Source organism: Canis aureus, chromosome 4, assembly GCF_053574225.1.
Source record: "Canis aureus isolate CA01 chromosome 4, VMU_Caureus_v.1.0, whole genome shotgun sequence".
NCBI lineage: Eukaryota > Metazoa > Chordata > Mammalia > Carnivora > Canidae > Canis > Canis aureus.
The window spans coordinates 36,560,587-36,577,718 of NC_135614.1; the positions used below are offsets into that span (position 1 = coordinate 36,560,587).

The 17,132-nt window shown below is 61.2% G+C and overlaps 1 protein-coding gene across 6 annotated transcripts; it reads right to left on the reverse strand.

Annotated features, from left to right (window-relative positions):
- Positions 1-8,368: 8,368 nt before the first annotated feature.
- Positions 8,369-16,841, reverse strand: LOC144312514 (synaptotagmin-15-like). Of its 6 annotated transcripts, none has more exons than XM_077895289.1 (7): positions 16,719-16,837; positions 15,997-16,172; positions 15,479-15,621; positions 14,190-14,485; positions 12,748-12,918; positions 11,909-12,029; positions 10,379-11,075 (listed from the first exon to the last, which is right to left on the reverse strand). In XM_077895289.1, exons 2-7 carry the CDS (start codon positions 16,161-16,163, stop codon positions 10,483-10,485), a joined length of 1,491 nt encoding a protein of 496 aa, XP_077751415.1. In that variant the 5' UTR covers positions 16,164-16,172; positions 16,719-16,837; the 3' UTR covers positions 10,379-10,482. The 6 variants fall into 6 exon arrangements, with proteins under 6 accessions (XP_077751419.1, XP_077751418.1, XP_077751417.1 ...); XM_077895288.1 differs by having other exon boundaries at positions 10,380-11,075; positions 15,997-16,177; positions 16,719-16,841; XM_077895293.1 differs by lacking the exons at positions 15,997-16,172; positions 16,719-16,837 and adding an exon at positions 8,369-10,104 and having other exon boundaries at positions 10,896-11,075; positions 15,479-15,985.
- Positions 16,842-17,132: the final 291 nt, after the last annotated feature.

Genomic DNA, 17,132 nt, shown 5'->3' on the forward strand with positions numbered 1-17,132 from the left:
TTTTTTTTTTTTTTTTTTTACTGATCATATGTATGTTCTAGTTGAAAGGCAGAAGTGTGTATTATTAATATTTTTCAAATGCCTGTTCAGCATTAGATATGATGGCCACGTGATTTCAGAAGAAAAAAGAATGTGTGGTTGTAACAAGGAGTCTTTTTTTTTTTTTGTAACAAGGAGTCTTAAAGAAGCAACATGTCACTATTTTGAGTGGCTGGAATGTACAAAGAAAAATAACCTTAGGAAACCCAACCAAAAACATATTGCTAATATATTAATTGCATAGAACATAAACACAACATAAACTTAAAAATCCTAAAGGTGGTAATATATTACCACCCCACAACACTGTGTAGTTCAGATAATAGACAAAACCAAAAACGTGAAAGGCTTTATGTATTCAAAGGAAATGATTTTAAAACAACGAGGGAAACAAAAAGAGAAAAGAATTAATGAAACATGGTCCTGCGCTCTTGCTGCTTGAAAAGATCTAGGATGCAGAGTTGATTCAATATTAACCAAAGCCCCTGATGGTATAAAAAAGTTGATAGACCGATTTACACATTAAGTGAGAAGGACAAAAAGGAAAGTGAATATCCTAAAAACCATTGAGTCCTACATTCTACGTGGTGGATTGATTAACTTGTGAATATCTCCATAAAGCTGGTAAAAAAAAAAAAAAAAAAAAAAAGAATAGGCAGAAAAAAATTGTTTTTAAGCTAAAACAGACAAAAAATAAAGTAAGCAAAACAATGAAAAAAACACCCGTGTTTATAGTACATTAAGTGAAAGATCACTTCAGGAAATAGTGTATAACACACTTCGTTTTTGTCAAGACGTACATTACATCAATGGAGAGAGATGGAGAGGCTTAACGATGTTGATCCTAAGGAGCCAACAGCTACAGGAGACCTTTTAGTAATGATGCAATATTTCTGGGAACAGAAATCGGACAGGGATGTCCAGTGGCAACACCTACATCCAATGCTTTCCTGATGTTCCCAGCCCAATCGATAAAGCAAAAAATCGAAGTTAAAATAGAAGGATTGGAGCCAAGATATAACACTATGATTGTGGTGTATTAAAAACACAAATCTAGAGATAAATGATTAGCATTAGTGAGCGTGGCATGATTGCTGGGCGCAAAGTCAATCGAGGAAGACTTTCTTGCGGATACCAGCAAGAAATACAAGATGAACGATGTAAAAAAAAAAAAAAAAAAAAAAAAAAAACAAATCCTGTTTATGATGGTATAAGAAAACCAAGGGGCCAGGAAAAAAGGTCATGAAGATCTACGAAGCCTGCACATGCCACAATCACACTGGGTAGGGAAGTGAGAGAGGGGCTCGGTCGGTACAGGCGTGCCCCGTGTCCGGGAACTGGCAGACGCGGCATTCCAGACGAGTCTCCGTGACTGGATACAGACTCCAGGCAATTTCAACCAAAATCACAAAAGAGATGGGAGGGACTTAGCAAGCCGATTCTAAAATTTACATGCACATGCCGCGCGCCCAAGGGGCCACGACTCGTGAAGAGCCAGACAGACTGCGGACTCCCTCAAGCAGGGGTTGGCCTTACAGATGATCGTCAAGAGCTGACGGTATTAGGATAGAAAGCCGCAAATTCACTAACGTAGCGGAAGGAGCCCAGGGACAGACGCAGCCGTACAGATGCTGGATTCATGTCCAGGTGCTGCAGCAGGCTAATGGGGAAAAGGATCTGCTTTTCAGTAAATGGTGCTTGGATAGTTCGATACCCTATAGGGAAAAAAAGAAAGAACCTTGAGCCCAATGTTATAACTCCAGAAACGTCTATCTGAAGTAGATTCTCTATCTCAATGTGAAGATAGTGTAGAAGAGTATCTCCGTGATCCCAAGGTATGGGGCGCGTGGGAAGGTGAGGGAGGAGGAAGGGAGAAGGCCCTCCGACACCAGGAAACGAAACAGATGGCTCCATGCAGTGCGCACAGGTTTATCCGGGGAAAGTCACTGACACAGGCGTTGGGTGGGTGGGTGGCAATCCAGAGCTGCACAGCTCTTCTCCCCAGAGTCAGACCTAGGTCCACAAATTTTATAGGGTGAAGGGATGTGTGGAGAGCACCTTGCTGAGGTCAAAGAGCCTAACACGTAACGGACCTTGAGGCGCCAGCTGTGTCCAGAACGGGAGGAGGGTCGTGAGAAACTGTGTTATCTCGATTAGTTACCGAAGCAACTTTAGGAAAGGCGGGAACAAGCCTTCCCACATCCCGGTCAGAGCGTACGTGGGCCTCCACAGGGCCTGGAACACGCAGCCCCCGAGAGGTCGTTGTGTGGCCACGAGCATGGTGGAGGCCGACGAGGGAGGATGCTCGGCGCACCTACGGGGCTTCTAAAAAGGAGGCACCAGAAAACACTAATATAGAAGATTGCTTCGTCTGACTCCATTAAAATAAAAAACTTCTTTTTTTTAAAAAAAATTTGTATTTATTTATTCATGAGACACACACAGAGAGAGAGGCAGAGACAGAGGCAGAGGGAGAAGCAGGCTCCATACAGGGAGCCCGAAGTGGGACCCGATCTGGGGACCCTAGGATCACGCCCTGGGCCAAAGGCAGGTGCCAAACCGCTGAGCCACCCGGACTGCCCTAAAATCAAAAACTTCTATTTATCAAAAGAACGGCATAAAAATGGGAGGAAATCAACTGCAAATGTATTAGTTATTAGAAAAGAAACAGAATGGGAGGAAACAGTGGGACTACATCTAATTGAAAGGACTTCCTACAAGTCAGTGAGGAAACCACAACCCAACAGAGAAGCAGTTAAGATCAAGCTCTTTGTAACGGAGGAGACCTGGAATGACCACATGCCCTGCAAACGGGCAGGGTCGGTGCCATCCGGCAGGGACTAGATCCACTGTGGGGACCGGCCTACGGAAGAGGATGACGGAAATAGGACTGAGGAGACCAAGTGTGAACAAGGATGCAGAGCACCGGGGAGTCGGCTGTGGGGAGAAGTGAACCTGGTGGGGGACTTGGCGGGGGTAGCTTCCTGGGTGGGGACAGCCGGACACCTGTGACCAGCAACTGCATTCCGCGCTGGGACCCTCACCCAGTGCCCTCTCCCCAGTCCTGGTGTCTTCTCCCTGTGCCCTCTCCCTGTGCCCTCTCCCCGCCCCAAGCCTACAGTGCGTCTTAACACAAGGAGAGTCCAGGAGCCCAAGAGGAAGCAGCGCCCGTCGCAGTCCCTGTGAGCTTTGCGGCAACTGGTGGCCTGGTGTTGACGGCGGCCCCGTCACAGAGGAGGAGCAAAGCAGCCATTTCCACGAAAACCAGGTTAGTGGTTATATTGGTGGAGGGACAGGTGCCTTTGGGGGGCCAGGGAAGAGTCTGGAAGGCTGGCTGACCAGTTAACAATTTCCTAGCCGCGTCCTTCCAAGGTGCTCTGCCGTGAGCCAAGTTGGACGGCAGAGGGCGCAGCAGGCATAGCAGGCGGGGAGGGGCTGTGTCCCCGATGTCAAGGTGCGGGTGTGAGGTTGGTGGGGGCTGTGTCCCCGACGTTAGGGTACAGCTGTGAGGTCGGTGGGGGCTGTGTCCCTGACGTCAGGGTGCAAGGTTGGGGTGCACTGAGTCCCCGACGTCAGGGTATGGGTGTGAGGTCGGGGGGGTGCTGTCACCTGCGGGTCAGCCTCCATCATCAGTGGACAAGCACCCAGAGTTGACACTAAAGGGGGGGAGGGGGGAGGGGGAGGGAGAAGAGGGGAAGATGAGGGGGTGGGGGGAGGGGGAGAAATGCACCGCTGGCCCTGCAGGTGCACAAGTGGAAGGTGCCGGTCCAGGTGTATCCGTCCCACTCTCCGGCCCCCGGGTGGGGGCAAGGAGAGCACCCTGGGCACCTGCACCGGCCCGTCAGCCCCCTGCTCCTGCTCTGCGCCCTGGGCGATGCCCCCTGGGCGATGAGCAGGCCTCTCTGCCGGGGGGGGGGGGTCCTCCCTGCCACCGAGCTCCCCGAGCAGGTGCGGCTCCACGGTGGGCCCCCCGCCCCCCTGAGCAGATCCCCCCTCTGAGAACCAAGCACCTGGAACAACGCTGGGGGTGGGGGGGGACCGGGGGACTAATTGTCTGTCACCCGCAAGAAGCCGAGGCCGGGGACCTGCCCGTTGTCACCCGTGGGACTGAGCTCAGGTCCCAGACCCCAGGGGCCACAGTCGGCGGTAGCATCGCATCAACAAACTACTTCTCTTTTTCTCAGGGCCGCACTGGAAGCTGCCGGCAGGTGGCCTCTCCGCCCACCCCCCCCCCCAACATCTAGGACAAGGCCCTGGACTATGCTGGTCACTCTTGGGGGACGACAAGTTCTTTGTATATAACTCCTACCTACAGACTGTGTTTAGCACTTAAAATGTCCAGTCTCGTGTAGTTGGAATTTGCAACTTCACTTCTTTTTTCATTTTCTCCCCATTTTTATTTTTATTTATTTTTGATTTAAAAACATTTTTAAATTCAGTTTGCTAACATGCAGTATCACCTCCAGTGGGCATCCCATCCAGTGCCCCGTCAATGCTGGCACCCAGTCACCCCGTCCCCGCCCGCCTCCCCTCCACTGCCCCTTGTTCCTTTCCCAGGGTCAGGAGTCTCTCCTGGTTTGTCTCCCTCTCTCATTTTTCCCACTCAGTGCCCCTCCTTCCCCTAAAACCCCACTATTTCTTATATTCCCCATATGACTGAGTCCATATGATTGTCCTCCTCCGAGCGACCGCAGTCAGCATCACCCCCGAGGAAGCACCGGGTGGGGATTCGTGCCAAGGGCTGAGGACGACCCATGTCCGCACAGACCAGGTCTTCTTGGTCCTCATCTGTCCCTGCACCGAGGCTCCTCCCACGGCGTGGTTCTCAGGGGCACCGCTGCTGGGATCACTGGGCTGCAGGGGTCCCCGCATTGCCCCGCATGTATCTTGGGGGTAAATCCCCAGCAGTGCAGTTGCTGGGTCGTGAGGCAGCTGTATCCTTAGCTCCTGGAGGACCCTGCACACTGTCGTCGTCCCCCCCATCCCCACGCCCCGCAGGCTGCGGCGGAATCGGGCCCAAGCACTGGGTTCCTATTTGTCGCGTCCTGGGCTCCCACTCCTCCCCCAGCTTGCTAACCAGGCAGCGAGGGGGCAGCGGGGGCCACGTGGGGACAGAGGCCCCCGGTCAGGGCACACAGGAGCCGCGATCTCCCATGGGCGCCTTAGCAGCCTCTCGCTCTGCTGATCTCTCTCTAAGATCTCACGTGTTTATTCATGAGACAGAGCGAGGCGAGACCCAGGCAGAGGGAGAAGCAGGCTCCACGCACGGGGACCCGATGCGGGACTCGATCCGGGACTGGGGTCACCCCCAGCCGAGGGTGGTCGCTCCCCCATGAGTCCCCAGAGCCCCTGCTGACCTGGTACCTGGGGTTCTCCCGGCGAGGGGAGGGCGGCACCTCCCCATCCCCTTTAAAGGCCTTTATTGCATCGTCTGGAAATCCTCATTGGCAGACGCTCCGACGGACGACGGACGATGGACGTGCTCCAGGGTGAGCACCCCGTGAGAGGTGACAGGTGGAGATGAGGGGTGGGAGGAGGGAGACGCGCCACCTTCTGCCTTTGACCCTGACCCTTGGGCCAGTGCGACTCTGCACTGGGTCTGGGCGGACGGCCCCAGTGGGCAGTGGGCAATGGGCAATGGGAAAGGCCTGCGGGCCAGCGCGGAGCAGGCCCCGCGGAGCAGGTGCCACGGGCAGCAGGTGCCTGCGCTGGGGTGTCCCGCCATCGCCACCCCCACCCCGCCCTCAAGCTGTGGCCGCGGCACAGCTGCAGTTCCTCTCGGAAACGGCACCTGGGCTCCCTGCACACCGCCCGCCCCCCCCGACTTTGACCTTGGCCACACAGCGTCCTCGGCCGAGGGGCTATTACATAAAGCCTGGCAGCAGCAGAAGGTCGGCCTTCTCCCAGAGGGGCCCCCGCTCCCGGGCCTGTGGCAGGAGGACGAACTGGAGTGGGCCTGGCGGGGACCTGAAGCAGCTGCACCCCAACCCGGGGCTCACGCCCAGCCTGCTGCAGCCGGGGCAAGGAGATGCTCGTTCTGCACAACCCGAGGTGGCGTGATTGCTTGTTATGCACAATTGTGGCAAACAAGCGACCCTCCTCCTTTTGGGGTCACCAGCCTTCCCAGGATCGCGTGGTTCTTGGTCTTTGCCAAGAGGGGAATCTTTTTCTGGGGATTCTGAGAAAAGAATGACTTTTCTGTGTGAGCTGGGCTGACATTCAGGCCGGGGAATGACTGGGGAAGCTGAAGGGGATACAGAAAATCTCTCGAAGCTCCTGGCAGCTGCCAACTCGACAGGTGTTCGACAGGCCGTGCTCTCAAGAGAGGGAAAGCACGCGGAGGTGGCCTGACGTCCGTGGACCCGTCCCTCCAGGAAGGACTGATTTCCATTCAGAGGCTGGGCTTCGGGGCAGAGGCCGTGGCTGAGAGGCCGCAGGGTGGCGGCCCGGTGTCTGCAGCGGGACAGACACGGGACAGACACGGGGCCGGGGGTTAAGGAGTGGGGTGTCAGCTGGAGAGTAGACAGGAGGGGATTTAGGCACGGAGGGCTCTTTCCCTTTGAGGCATTTGCTGGGTTTATGAACCTGAATCAATCTATGCAGAAAGCCCCTGCACGACGGCGGGGCTTTTTTTTTTTTTTTTTCTTTCTTTCCTTTCCTTTCCTTTCTTTTTGTGACAGTAGCATGACACTGGGGATATAAAAACTGGACTTCCAGGACCTATCAAGGAAGAGGAGCCCAGTCATCGCACCAGAGCCTCCTCGGGTGATCCAAATGGTGTCCTTGAAACACTACACCCTAGAAATGGGGGATACCTGGGGGTGGTCATGGAGCCTCACAAAAACTACAACCAGGGGCACCAGGTGGCTCAGTCGGTGGAGCATCCAACTCTTGACTTTGGCTCAGGTCATGATCTCAGGCCGTGGGATCGAGTCCCTCATCCGGCTCCCTGCTCCGTGGAGGAGCCCACTTCTCCCTCTCCCCCTGCTTGCACTCTCGCCCTCTCTGTCAAATAAAGAAAATCTTCACAAAGGAAAAGATTCCTGTCTCCCTCCCCCCTGTCACTCCCACCCCACACTCACACTTTCTCTAAAAACACCAAAAAACACACAACAAAAAACCCTGCAAAAATCCTGCAACCCAGACCCCAGTTAGTTCATTACCAGACTGGATCAAGGTGACCTCCCCTCATTCTGTCAACCAGAGGGCACCGTGAACCGTGTCCGGAGGACTACTGTCTCCTGGAGCCATTGTCGTTTATCATAATGGTCAGCGTCGGACAATATGTGACCAAACACACCACGTAACAGGACCCGAGGGTGAAAACATACACAATAAAACTGACCCGCTGATCGGGTGTGTTTGGCAAAATAGAGCTCTCCCTGCACGAGAGAGCTGGAGCTCATCACAGAGCAGCAAGTGGAAACTTAGGACGGAAAAATGCAGTAATTGAAATGCAGGCCTCGGCATATAGCTTAATACAGTTAGACTTCGCAGAAGGAAGATGTAGTGGAACAGAGGAGGGCGACATGAAGACTGGGCCGAAGCACAGACGTAGGGCCTGGAAACTGCAGGTGCTGGAGTCCTGTGGGAGCTGCAGGAAGATCTAACAAGCGTGTAATTGGAGTCTCAGAAGCAGAGGAGAGGAAGAAGGGAAGAGAAACCACATCTGAAGAAATACGGGCTGAGAATTTTCCCAAACCGAGGATTTATTACTCCCAGGGTGGATAAGTAAGAAGAAAATTGCCTGGAGGTGCATCGTACTTCAACTACTGAAAACCAAAGATACGGGTAAAATATTAAAAAACACAAAGGGTGGGAAGTAGAAGGAGATGCATTACTTTCAGAGGAGAAACAACAGCACAGATAATTCACATGTCGACAGGAATGAGGGAAGGGAGAAGACAAGGAACGTAATTTTTAAACCACTGATGGAAAAGAAACTGTCAGCCTATTCTATTTCCACAAAAACAAAGACAAAATCCTTTAAAAATGAATTTGAAATAGACGTTTCTGCTACAAAACTAAGAAAATTTGCTGGGAGCGGATCTGTACTAAAAGAAATACTAAAAAGAATTCTTCAAGTAGGAGGAAAATGATCTCAAGTAGAGTCCCAGAGGCGCAGGAGAGAAGGGAAAGCAAAAGAAAGAACGACGCTGGGGGTGAATAGAAGTGAATCCTGATGGAACATAGTAATAATAGTAATGTCTTGCTTGCTGTAAAATATACGTGGAATTAAAATAAATGACATTGAAATGAACGAAACAACAAAAAATGAATGATACCGGCATCCTTAAAAATTGGAGGTAGAGAGAGACCGACCAGAGGAGACGGAGGGATATACCATGTTAATGGATTGAAGATGCAAAGTTGTAGGGATATCAGACGGCCCCCAAACGGGTGTATTTACTCCATGAGAATCCCACCACGCACTAGCACTTGTTGGCGTGGCTGCTGACCAGCTCCTTCCAAATGCTTTGTGCAAAGGCGAAGGGCTTCCCTCCGGAGGCGCCCGGTGGGCAGGACCAAGGCAGCCCCACTCGCCCCCTCCAGTTATGTCCTGCCCTGACCCCGACTGCAGACACCCAGCTGCCGCCGGCCCCCCTCCGACCCCTCCCGCAGGGCCCAGTGCGACAGCCTCCTGCAGCTGAGAGTCTTCAGCTGTGAGTCAGACACACACATTCACTGTGTCCTGCACGGGGGATGCTTGACCCACCAGCAGGGCCAGTGGCAGGTGCCACATCCCCCTGACATGCGGGTGCGGCTGGTGCCTGTTGGCTCAGGCCCCGGGGACATGGAAGCAGGCCTGGCGGAGGGGCTTGCTCAAAGACGGCACGAGTGTGCGAGCCTTGAAACGTGGGGACAGGGGCGTGGAGCCGAGACACGTGGGGGACAGGGGCATGGAGCTGAGACACGTGGGGCATGGGGTGCGGAGCCGTGCCGTGGGGGACAGGGGCGTGGAGTTGTGACGTGGGGGATGGGGGCACGGAGACGTGACATGTGGGGACAAGGTGGAGCTGTGATGCATGGGGACAGAGTGGAGCCGTGACATGTGGGGGATGGGGGCGTGGAGCTGTGACACGTGGAGACAGGGTGGAGCTGTGACGTGTGGGGACAGGGTGGGCCCGTGACACGTGGGGACAGGGTGGAGCCATGACACGTGGGGGATGAGGGCGTGGAGCTGTGACATGTGGGAACAGGGTGGAGCCGTGGGTCACGGAGACAGGGTGGAGCCATGACACACAGGGGACGGGGGCATGGAGACGTCACACGTGGGGACAGGGTGGAGCCGTGGGTCATGGGGACAGGGTGGAGCTGTGACACACAGGGGATGGGGGCGTGGAGCCATCACGCGTGGGGACAGGGTGAAGCCGTGGGGTGGCCGTGGTGTGCGCTCCGTGGGAGGGTGCGCGCCCTCTGCCGAGTGAGGCCACCTTCAGCCGTGACAGGGATCGGACACAAAGTGCAAGAGGCACAGAGCGTGACAATCCTGACTTTACCCGCCACCGGGAGACCCAGGATTCATTTGTCCGGCTCACGACCACAGCAAGGCCCCCAGCAGGTGACGGTGACTGGTGCATTGATGCCCATCACCTTGAGTCCAGCGTCACGGGGAGGCGGTGACGAGCCTCATGGAATGTGCACGCTTGCCCGAGGCGGTCATGGGTCGTCGGTCACCGTCCGGCCAGTGGTTTCCGGGTCCAGTCACGGCTGTGCTGTGGCCACGTGCTGTCACCGCTCCCTCCGAAGTGAGCCACATGGGCTAAGTGCTGTCGCCGGGAGACCACAGGGCCCGGGGACACCTGTACAACGGGCGGATGCGGAGCCCACGGGCAAGTCCCTGAGGACCTTCGTCCTGCGCAGCTGCCGCGATGCTGATGGATGACCCCAGGGCTGGGGTGTCCTGGGTGGCTGCTGAGGCCCCTCTGCTGACCTGAGGTGCTGCCGGGGTGGCCCCGCCGGGGCTCTGGGATCAGGGGGGTGTGGGGGGCGCCGGGCGGCTTCATGGGGAGCAGCTGGGGAGCAGCTGCGGCTTCGTGTCCCCTCTGGTGTCGGCTTCCAGGCCTAGGCACGGGGGGCGGGGTGGAGGGTAGGGGTGCTCCTGGGGTGCGGGGTGCGGAGTGGGGGTGCTCCCGGCGCCACCGCAGGTCCCGGGCTCAGGGCTCCTCCACCTCGTGGCCCAGTGCGTGCCAGCGCCTCACCAGCTCCCCCGGTGCGCCGAGCATCTGGTCCCAGTGCTCCCGCGGCCTGCCCCGCGCGAACATGCGGGGGCCCACCACCACGCGGCCCAGCTGCCGGCTGCCTGGGGGGGCGGGTCAGCTCTGGGCCCCAGGCCCCCACCTGGCGCCCGCCCCTCCCCCACAGGCCGCAGCAAGCGCCCCCCAGGCAGGAGCGGGACGCGGTGGCAGGAGCCCCGGGGGGAGCCCGGCGGGGCGGCGGGTGTCACAGCGGGAGGGACATGGGCCAGCGCAGGGGCAGCCCCGCGTGGCCGGGATCCTTGGCCAGCGCCTCCCGCCACACGCAGGGTGCAGAAGGGCCTAGTGAGGACCCTGGGGGCCAGAGGGCACCCCAACCCTCGTCCTGACCCTGGCCCAGTCTAGGACGGTCGCTGGCGGGGCACACAGTGGCCGCGGCACTGGTCCCGGTGGTGGCACCTCCCCCACTGTCGGTGGCTTTGCCCGGGGATGGGTGGCTCGGGTGCCCCGGGGAGGCCCCGCTGCTGCGAGACCCACGGACCAGGCTGCGCGGGTCCCCGAGGCACCAGGCGCTCTGTGTCCTCGGGCCAGGCCCAGCCTGAGTGGGGTGCACTGTGTGGGGCGCGCCGTGTGCCCGGGTCCCGGGTGGGGCTGCCTTACCGTGGGCTCCCGCGCCCTGCAGCACTGTCAGGCTGAGGCTGGCCGCGTCCAGCTCAGCGGGGGGCGCGTGGAAGCTCAAGGTCTCGCTGTACACGGGGCAGTCGGAGCCCCGCACGGCCGATGTCCTCTTGCTCTTGACCACCGTGTGCTGCTTCCTCAGGGACACTTGGACCCATACACCTGGGGGCGGTGCGGACCGGGCTGGGCGGGGGCGGGGGGCTACTGGGGTCTGGCTGGGGCAGCTGGGGGCTGGCTGGGCGGCGGGCGCACCCTGGGCGCCAGGACCCCATCACTCATGGCCGCTGTGGCCCGAGGCGGTGACCCGAAGAAACGGTGTGTGGGTGTGTGTGGTCCTACGCCCGAGGAAGCATGCGGCCCCCCCTTTTCCTTCCTCTGTCCCCCAAAGGCTCTGGGGCTCCCAGGGCACCACGCCCAGCCCACCCGCTGCGTGCCCTGCCTCCCTGTGGCCCCCTGAGCGCCTTCGCCTTCAGGGGACAAGTTTCTAGGGGTGGTGCTCGCAGAGGGTGTGGATCCACAGGGAGGTTCAAGAACAAGTTGCTGCAGTGACCACGAACACACAGGTGGCCGGCAGTCCCCCCTCCCCCCGGGGGCCCCTCAGGCAGGACGTTCACTGAGCCAGAGCAGGGCCTCACTCCTCCAGGTCCCGGCCTCCAGGGAGCAAGGCTGCTGGGACGCCTCGTGTTCAGGGAACCCTTGGGGGGGCGGAGGGGTCTGGCGCTGGAGGACCACGCATCCTTCATGGAAGGACAGACGCGGAGGAGGACGGACAGCACCGTCCCAGGAGCCAAGACCCTGCGGGGGGGAAGGGAGGGCCGACCTGGCCTGGGCCCGTGGGGTCCTGGTGGAGGTCCCGGGGGACAGTCGTGGGTGCAGGGTGATGGAGTGGCCTCGCATTACAGGCGTCCACGGGGGACAGTGAGGCTCCGAGCCAGGCCGTGTGCAGAGGGAGGGTCCCGGCTACAGGACAGTAGCTGCCCCAGAAGGACACTCACTGACGGAGCTCGTGTCCCCCTGCAGCCGGAGGCCCTTGGCTCGTAGCACGATGACCGTCAGGCGACTCAGGCAGGCGTTGTAGCTGAGACAGAACTGCAGGTCCCCGAACTCGGAGGGAGGCTGCAGGGGCCCGGGGGAGGGCACCTGGTCACCCAGGAGGTGCTGGGGGGGCCCCACTACCTCCTCCTGGTCCAAGGGCACCCAGTCACTCAGCAGGTGCTGGAGGGGCCCCGCTACCTCCCCCTGGTCCGAGGGCACCCCGTCACCCAGCAGGTGCTGAGGGGGCCACACTACCTCCCCCCTCTGGTCCGAGCAGTCAGGCACATGCACCCCATTTTCTCTTTTAAACCCCTGTCATTTTATACTTGGGGAAACTAAGGTCTGGTCAGCGGAAGGGGCTGAGATCACACAGTAGTGAGGAGCAGAGCTGAGGGTTCAAACTCCAGGCTCGGGGATCCCGAAGCCTCTTGAAAGCGGCCCGGGTCCTCTTGGGGGCCAGGAGGATAGAGGGTAAGTACTTCTCATGGCTGGCCCATTTGGGGTGTCACCTGTCGCAGGTGTCGGTTGTGGATGGGAATTTAAGTGTGGATTTTCCAGGTGCCCCAGGGGATCTGGTCTCCAGGGCCAAGGCAGCTCAGGGGGCCCTGGGGGCCCAGGAGTGGCTCCGCCCCCCCCCCCCCCCCCCGCAGCTCCGGCCCAGGCCCTGGTCCCGCGGTCCCCCCTGCAGGGGCCTCAGGCCGTGTGCCGAGGGCTGATGCTGCAGCGGCTGCAGGGCCAGACTGCTGGCTGCCCTCGGTAGTGTGACACATGACACGCGCCGGGCCACCGCCATCGGTACCTCTAGGCTCTCGGGCTCCAGGTCTCTGCAGACGACGTGCGGGGGGTCACCTGCCAGGGCCTCGTGCTTCAGGGGGAAGAACACCTGGCCCAGGAGCTGGTGCTTCCTCTGCTTGTCCATGTGGTACACGGAAAATCTGAGGACCCTCTGGGTGACGCTCTGGCTGGACACCTGGGGGACGGGAGGGTCTGGGCCCCCGGTGGGTGCAGAGACCGGTGGGCGGCTGCGGCTGCGGACACAGGAGCTTGTGCGGAGAGGTGGCAGCCAGGGACCTGTGCTCCCTGCAGCCAGGCGCCACCCGCAGGGCACCCTTCCTGGCAGGCGCTGGTCCCCCGGGGATGCAGGAGCCTGCACGGTGCGGCTGACGACCAGCCCCCTCCCCGCCCCCGGGGCCTCACTGAGACACAGGACGCCCCTCGCCCATGAGGAGGTGCACCTCCCGGCACCTGGCCTTCCGTCACAGCACGACGTCCCACACCCTGCCCCAAGCTGGGTGCCCCGGGTCTCCCTCTGGGCCTCGTCTCCTCACCTGGAAAGGGGACACAATTCCTACTCTCTGAGTTGGAAAACCCTAATCGCAGCGTCTGGTCTTTGGGAGATGGTTGGTGAGCACAGACTTCCCCGCGTCCCCCCTTGGCTGCCCCTGCCCCCAAGCACGAGCGGAGCCAGTGGGGCTGCGACCGGGCGGGGAGTCGTGAGTGGACGGGAGCCCGTCCGTGAGCGGGACGCAGAGCCGCGCGGGTCTGCGGGCCTTGATCCTCATGGAGCGGGAAGACCGGGGTCACTTGTGAGTCCTGCTGCCTGGGCCCCTGCCAGGCCTTTGGCTCCAGCCCCCGCCCCCAGCCCCAGAAGGGGGCAAGGATCAGGGCCGCACTCTCAGGAGCACACTTCCGCCGCGCACAGACCTCTCCGCCCCTGGCCAGCGCGGCTTGACCACTGCTCGACCACGGTGGCTCCTGAGGGCTGGTTCTCGTCAGGGCCCCAGTCACCTGCTCGGGCTCTCAGACCCCGTGGCCTCGGCACCTCGGCCCTGAGCCGGCCTGTGCTCGGGCAGCCAGGGCACCGCCTGCTGCGGACCGCGGTGGGGCTCGCCCTCTGCCTACCTCGGGAACCTGGCCAGGAGCACCCCCCCACCCCCCCCAGGGCCGGAGCTGCCTGCACCTGGCATGCATTCAGGAGGCGCTCCAAGGATGGCCGGGAGGAGCACGGGCCTCTCCCCACACCTCCCTCCCGTCTCCCCAGCGGAGAGACGGGAGGCTCAGGGCTGTCGTCCCAACTTGGCGGCAGGATAAAGCGGAGCCCTGGTGCCTGGGGCCTCAGGGGACGTGGCGGGGTCCACCTGCACAGCGTCCCCTCCCCCCCCAGCCCAGGAGGCCAGGGCCCACCTGTGCAGCGTCCGCTCCCCATCCCCGGAGGCCAGCCCCCTGCTCCAGACGTCCTACCTGGAAGACGAAGTGCTCATCGAACTGCGGGTTGGAGGTCTTGCGCTTGGTCTTGGACTGGAGGAAGCGCCGCTCGTCGGGCAGCAGGTGCAGCTTCACCAGAGGGCTGCAGGCCTCCGAGGGGGCGCGCAGCCTCCGCGCCTTGATCAAGCTCACCAGTAGCCGCTCGGCTTCCTGCCGGTATTCCACGGAGAACCACAGCCGCCCCAGGCAGCCCTCGGGGAAGTCGTTCTCACTCCTGTCCTCTGGGACCCTGTACAGCTCCGGGTTGATGGTCCCCACCGTGCTTACCTCTCCTGCGACACAGGGCCACGTGGTCTGCCGGGGGGGGGGGAGGGGACGGCAGCCCAGGGCCCCCCACCCGTCTCTCCTTGGCTGAGCTTCCAGCGGGCAGCCCTCTCTGGGCCGCACCCCCCAGCCCTCCTCCCACTGAACACAGCCCTGTCTCCAGTGCAGCTCCCCCAGGAAACCTGCCAGCACTAAGGCATGCCCTGTCCAGGCCTGCTGCCCCCTGAGACCCCCCGGGGTCCCCAGTACGCATTTGCCCACTGCCCCTAAGGTCAGGGCCTGCTTGGGGCTGGGGGGGGGGACGTGGTGCCCAGCACCTGGCCTGGCTCCTGCCCACCGTGTCTGGGGGGTGTCAGTGACAAAGTTTTGCCTCTTCCTCCCCTTCCAATTAGAAGGGTCAGTGGTGCCAGCGTGGTCCTGGGGAGGGGGCCTGGCGTCCGAGCACGGGGGTGGCGGAGGCTGTGCCCCCTGCGTCAGGCAGCCTCGCAGCCTAGCACAGAGCCCACATGCAGCCCACGCCCTGATGCGCTGCTCACCGCCCTGAGACCTTGACAAGGCCCAGCTCAGCTCTGAGGTCGAGTAAGATGGGGTGCGGTCCCTTCCCCCTCAGACGCCCGAGCTGGGGCTGCTGCGGCACCCGGTAAACCCAAGTCCCCCAAGTGCTCCCTGGGCAGCTCTTTCCGGGGGGCGGAAAGCAGAAGGCCCTGCCTGGAGCACTAGGCTCCCGGGGACGTGGCTTTCCTGCTGAGACCCAGAGGAGCCCTCCCCCCACCCCCCCGCGCTGTTTCACTCCCGGGGTCCAACCTGGGGGGGAAGTCACTGCCCAGGTCCTGCCAGCAGGCGCCAGTGCTGTGGGCTTTCCCCAGGCATCGCAGTCCTGGGGCTTTGCCCACACAGCTGGTGACTGGCGGTGAGGGCTGCTGGCCGTGGAGGCCAATGGGTGCCCCCGACGCGGCCTGGACGGGCCCTGGCCTGGGACGGGCTCTGGCGAGACCACTCACCAGCGATGCCGCCCGAGGTGTGGGGCTGGAGCTCCAGGGCGAGGCAGGGGTCCCACGGGGCCTGTGCCCACCGTCCACTACGCAGGGGCCCCCGGTCTTGGTCTTGGAGGGAAGGGGGCACCACAAATGGCACGTCTGGTGGCCTGTCCCGAGGCAGGGAGAGGACATGCATGTTGGTGGCCTTGGTGTGCTTGGCCCACAGGGGAAGAAGAGGAAGCAGGAGCGGAGGAGGCGAGAGCACCGTCTCCCGGGACCCCCTCGGCCCCGTCACCCCGCCTGCGAAGCCAATGCCGCCTGCTGCCGCCGGGCCCGACTCTAATGCCTGTTCTGGCGCTTGTGAGTACTGCTCCCCGGCACCGCGTGTCCTCTGCGCCCATTTCCTCATCTGGCACATGAGCCTGCGACGCCTGCCCCGCCGCCGGTGGTGATGGTCCCGGGGTTCCCTCATGGCGGGCCGAGGGCTGCCCCACATCAGATCCCTGCCAGCCCGTGCCCGGCCCCCTCGGCTCCTGCCTCACCTGCCCCCGGGCCTGCGCCCCCCGGGCCCCCGGAGGCTGTGGGCAGACGGGGTCCCCGGCAGCTCCTCGTAGGCAGGCGCGTCACGAAGCTTCTTCCACAGGCGGCAGCTCCCGCAGAGCAGCAGCAGCAGCAGCAGCAGCAGCCCCCCAGCAAGGCCCCCGGCCATCAGGGCCACCTGCTCTGGGGACAGAGGCCGCCAGGATATCCTTGCGGGGAGGCCACGCCAGCCTCACCCTCACGCTGGGGGCAGGGCTCCCACAGCACCCGGCCCCTGGGCGGACCCCTGGACCCCCCTCCCCCCCCAGCAGGCTTGGGAAAGCCGCTGGCCCTGAACCTGGGCTTCTGGCTGGAAAAGACCTTTTCCTCGTGCTCCCGCGTAGCCTCCCCGAGCTTTGCATCCGGGTCGGGCTGGGGTAGCCCAGTGTGGGCATCAGACGCCCCAGGAGGCACGAGGGACGCGCCTGGGGTGGGGCAGCTGCTGGGACGCTGGACTGTTTGGGGTCCGTAACCTCTCTGAAGGCCCATCCCTTCCTCAGCCCTCGGGGAGGTGGGAGAGGGTGCAGGCGGGAGGGGCGACGCGACCCCGACGGGACCCCCTGCACTGCGGGGCCGGGACCTGCGGGAACCTGGCCAGGGTTCGGCTCGGGCTGCTGGGCAAGTGCGGCCTGGGGGGGGCCGGGGGGGGCCCGACGCCCGCTGGGGGCGAGGGTGGGGGGCTTACCGGCCATGGGGCTGTTGGCAGCGCTCAGGTCTCCGTGCCTTCAGCCCTGGGGCAGGCTTTTAAGGGCCGTTGGGGGCGGTGCAGGCCAGGAGCCAGCCAGCTCCACCCGACCAGGCCCCGCTCGTCCAGCAGGGGGTGGGGGAGGTGGGTGGATGCCGGAAGGGAGGTCGGGGTGTGGAGAGCACGGGGAGGGAGGTGGGGGTGCAGGGTAGGGAGGGAGGGTCGGGCGAAGGCGGTCGCCGAAGCATCTGATGGAAGGGCCTGCACCTGCCCCCCCGCCCTCTCCCACCAGGCTGGTGCCCACCAGGCTCCCGGCCCCCAACCTGGTTCCGCTGGGCTCCACCCTCGCCAGCTGTGCCGCTTGGGACCGTGACCTTTAGCACCCGCACAGTGTCTGGTGGGGTTAGGGCCCTC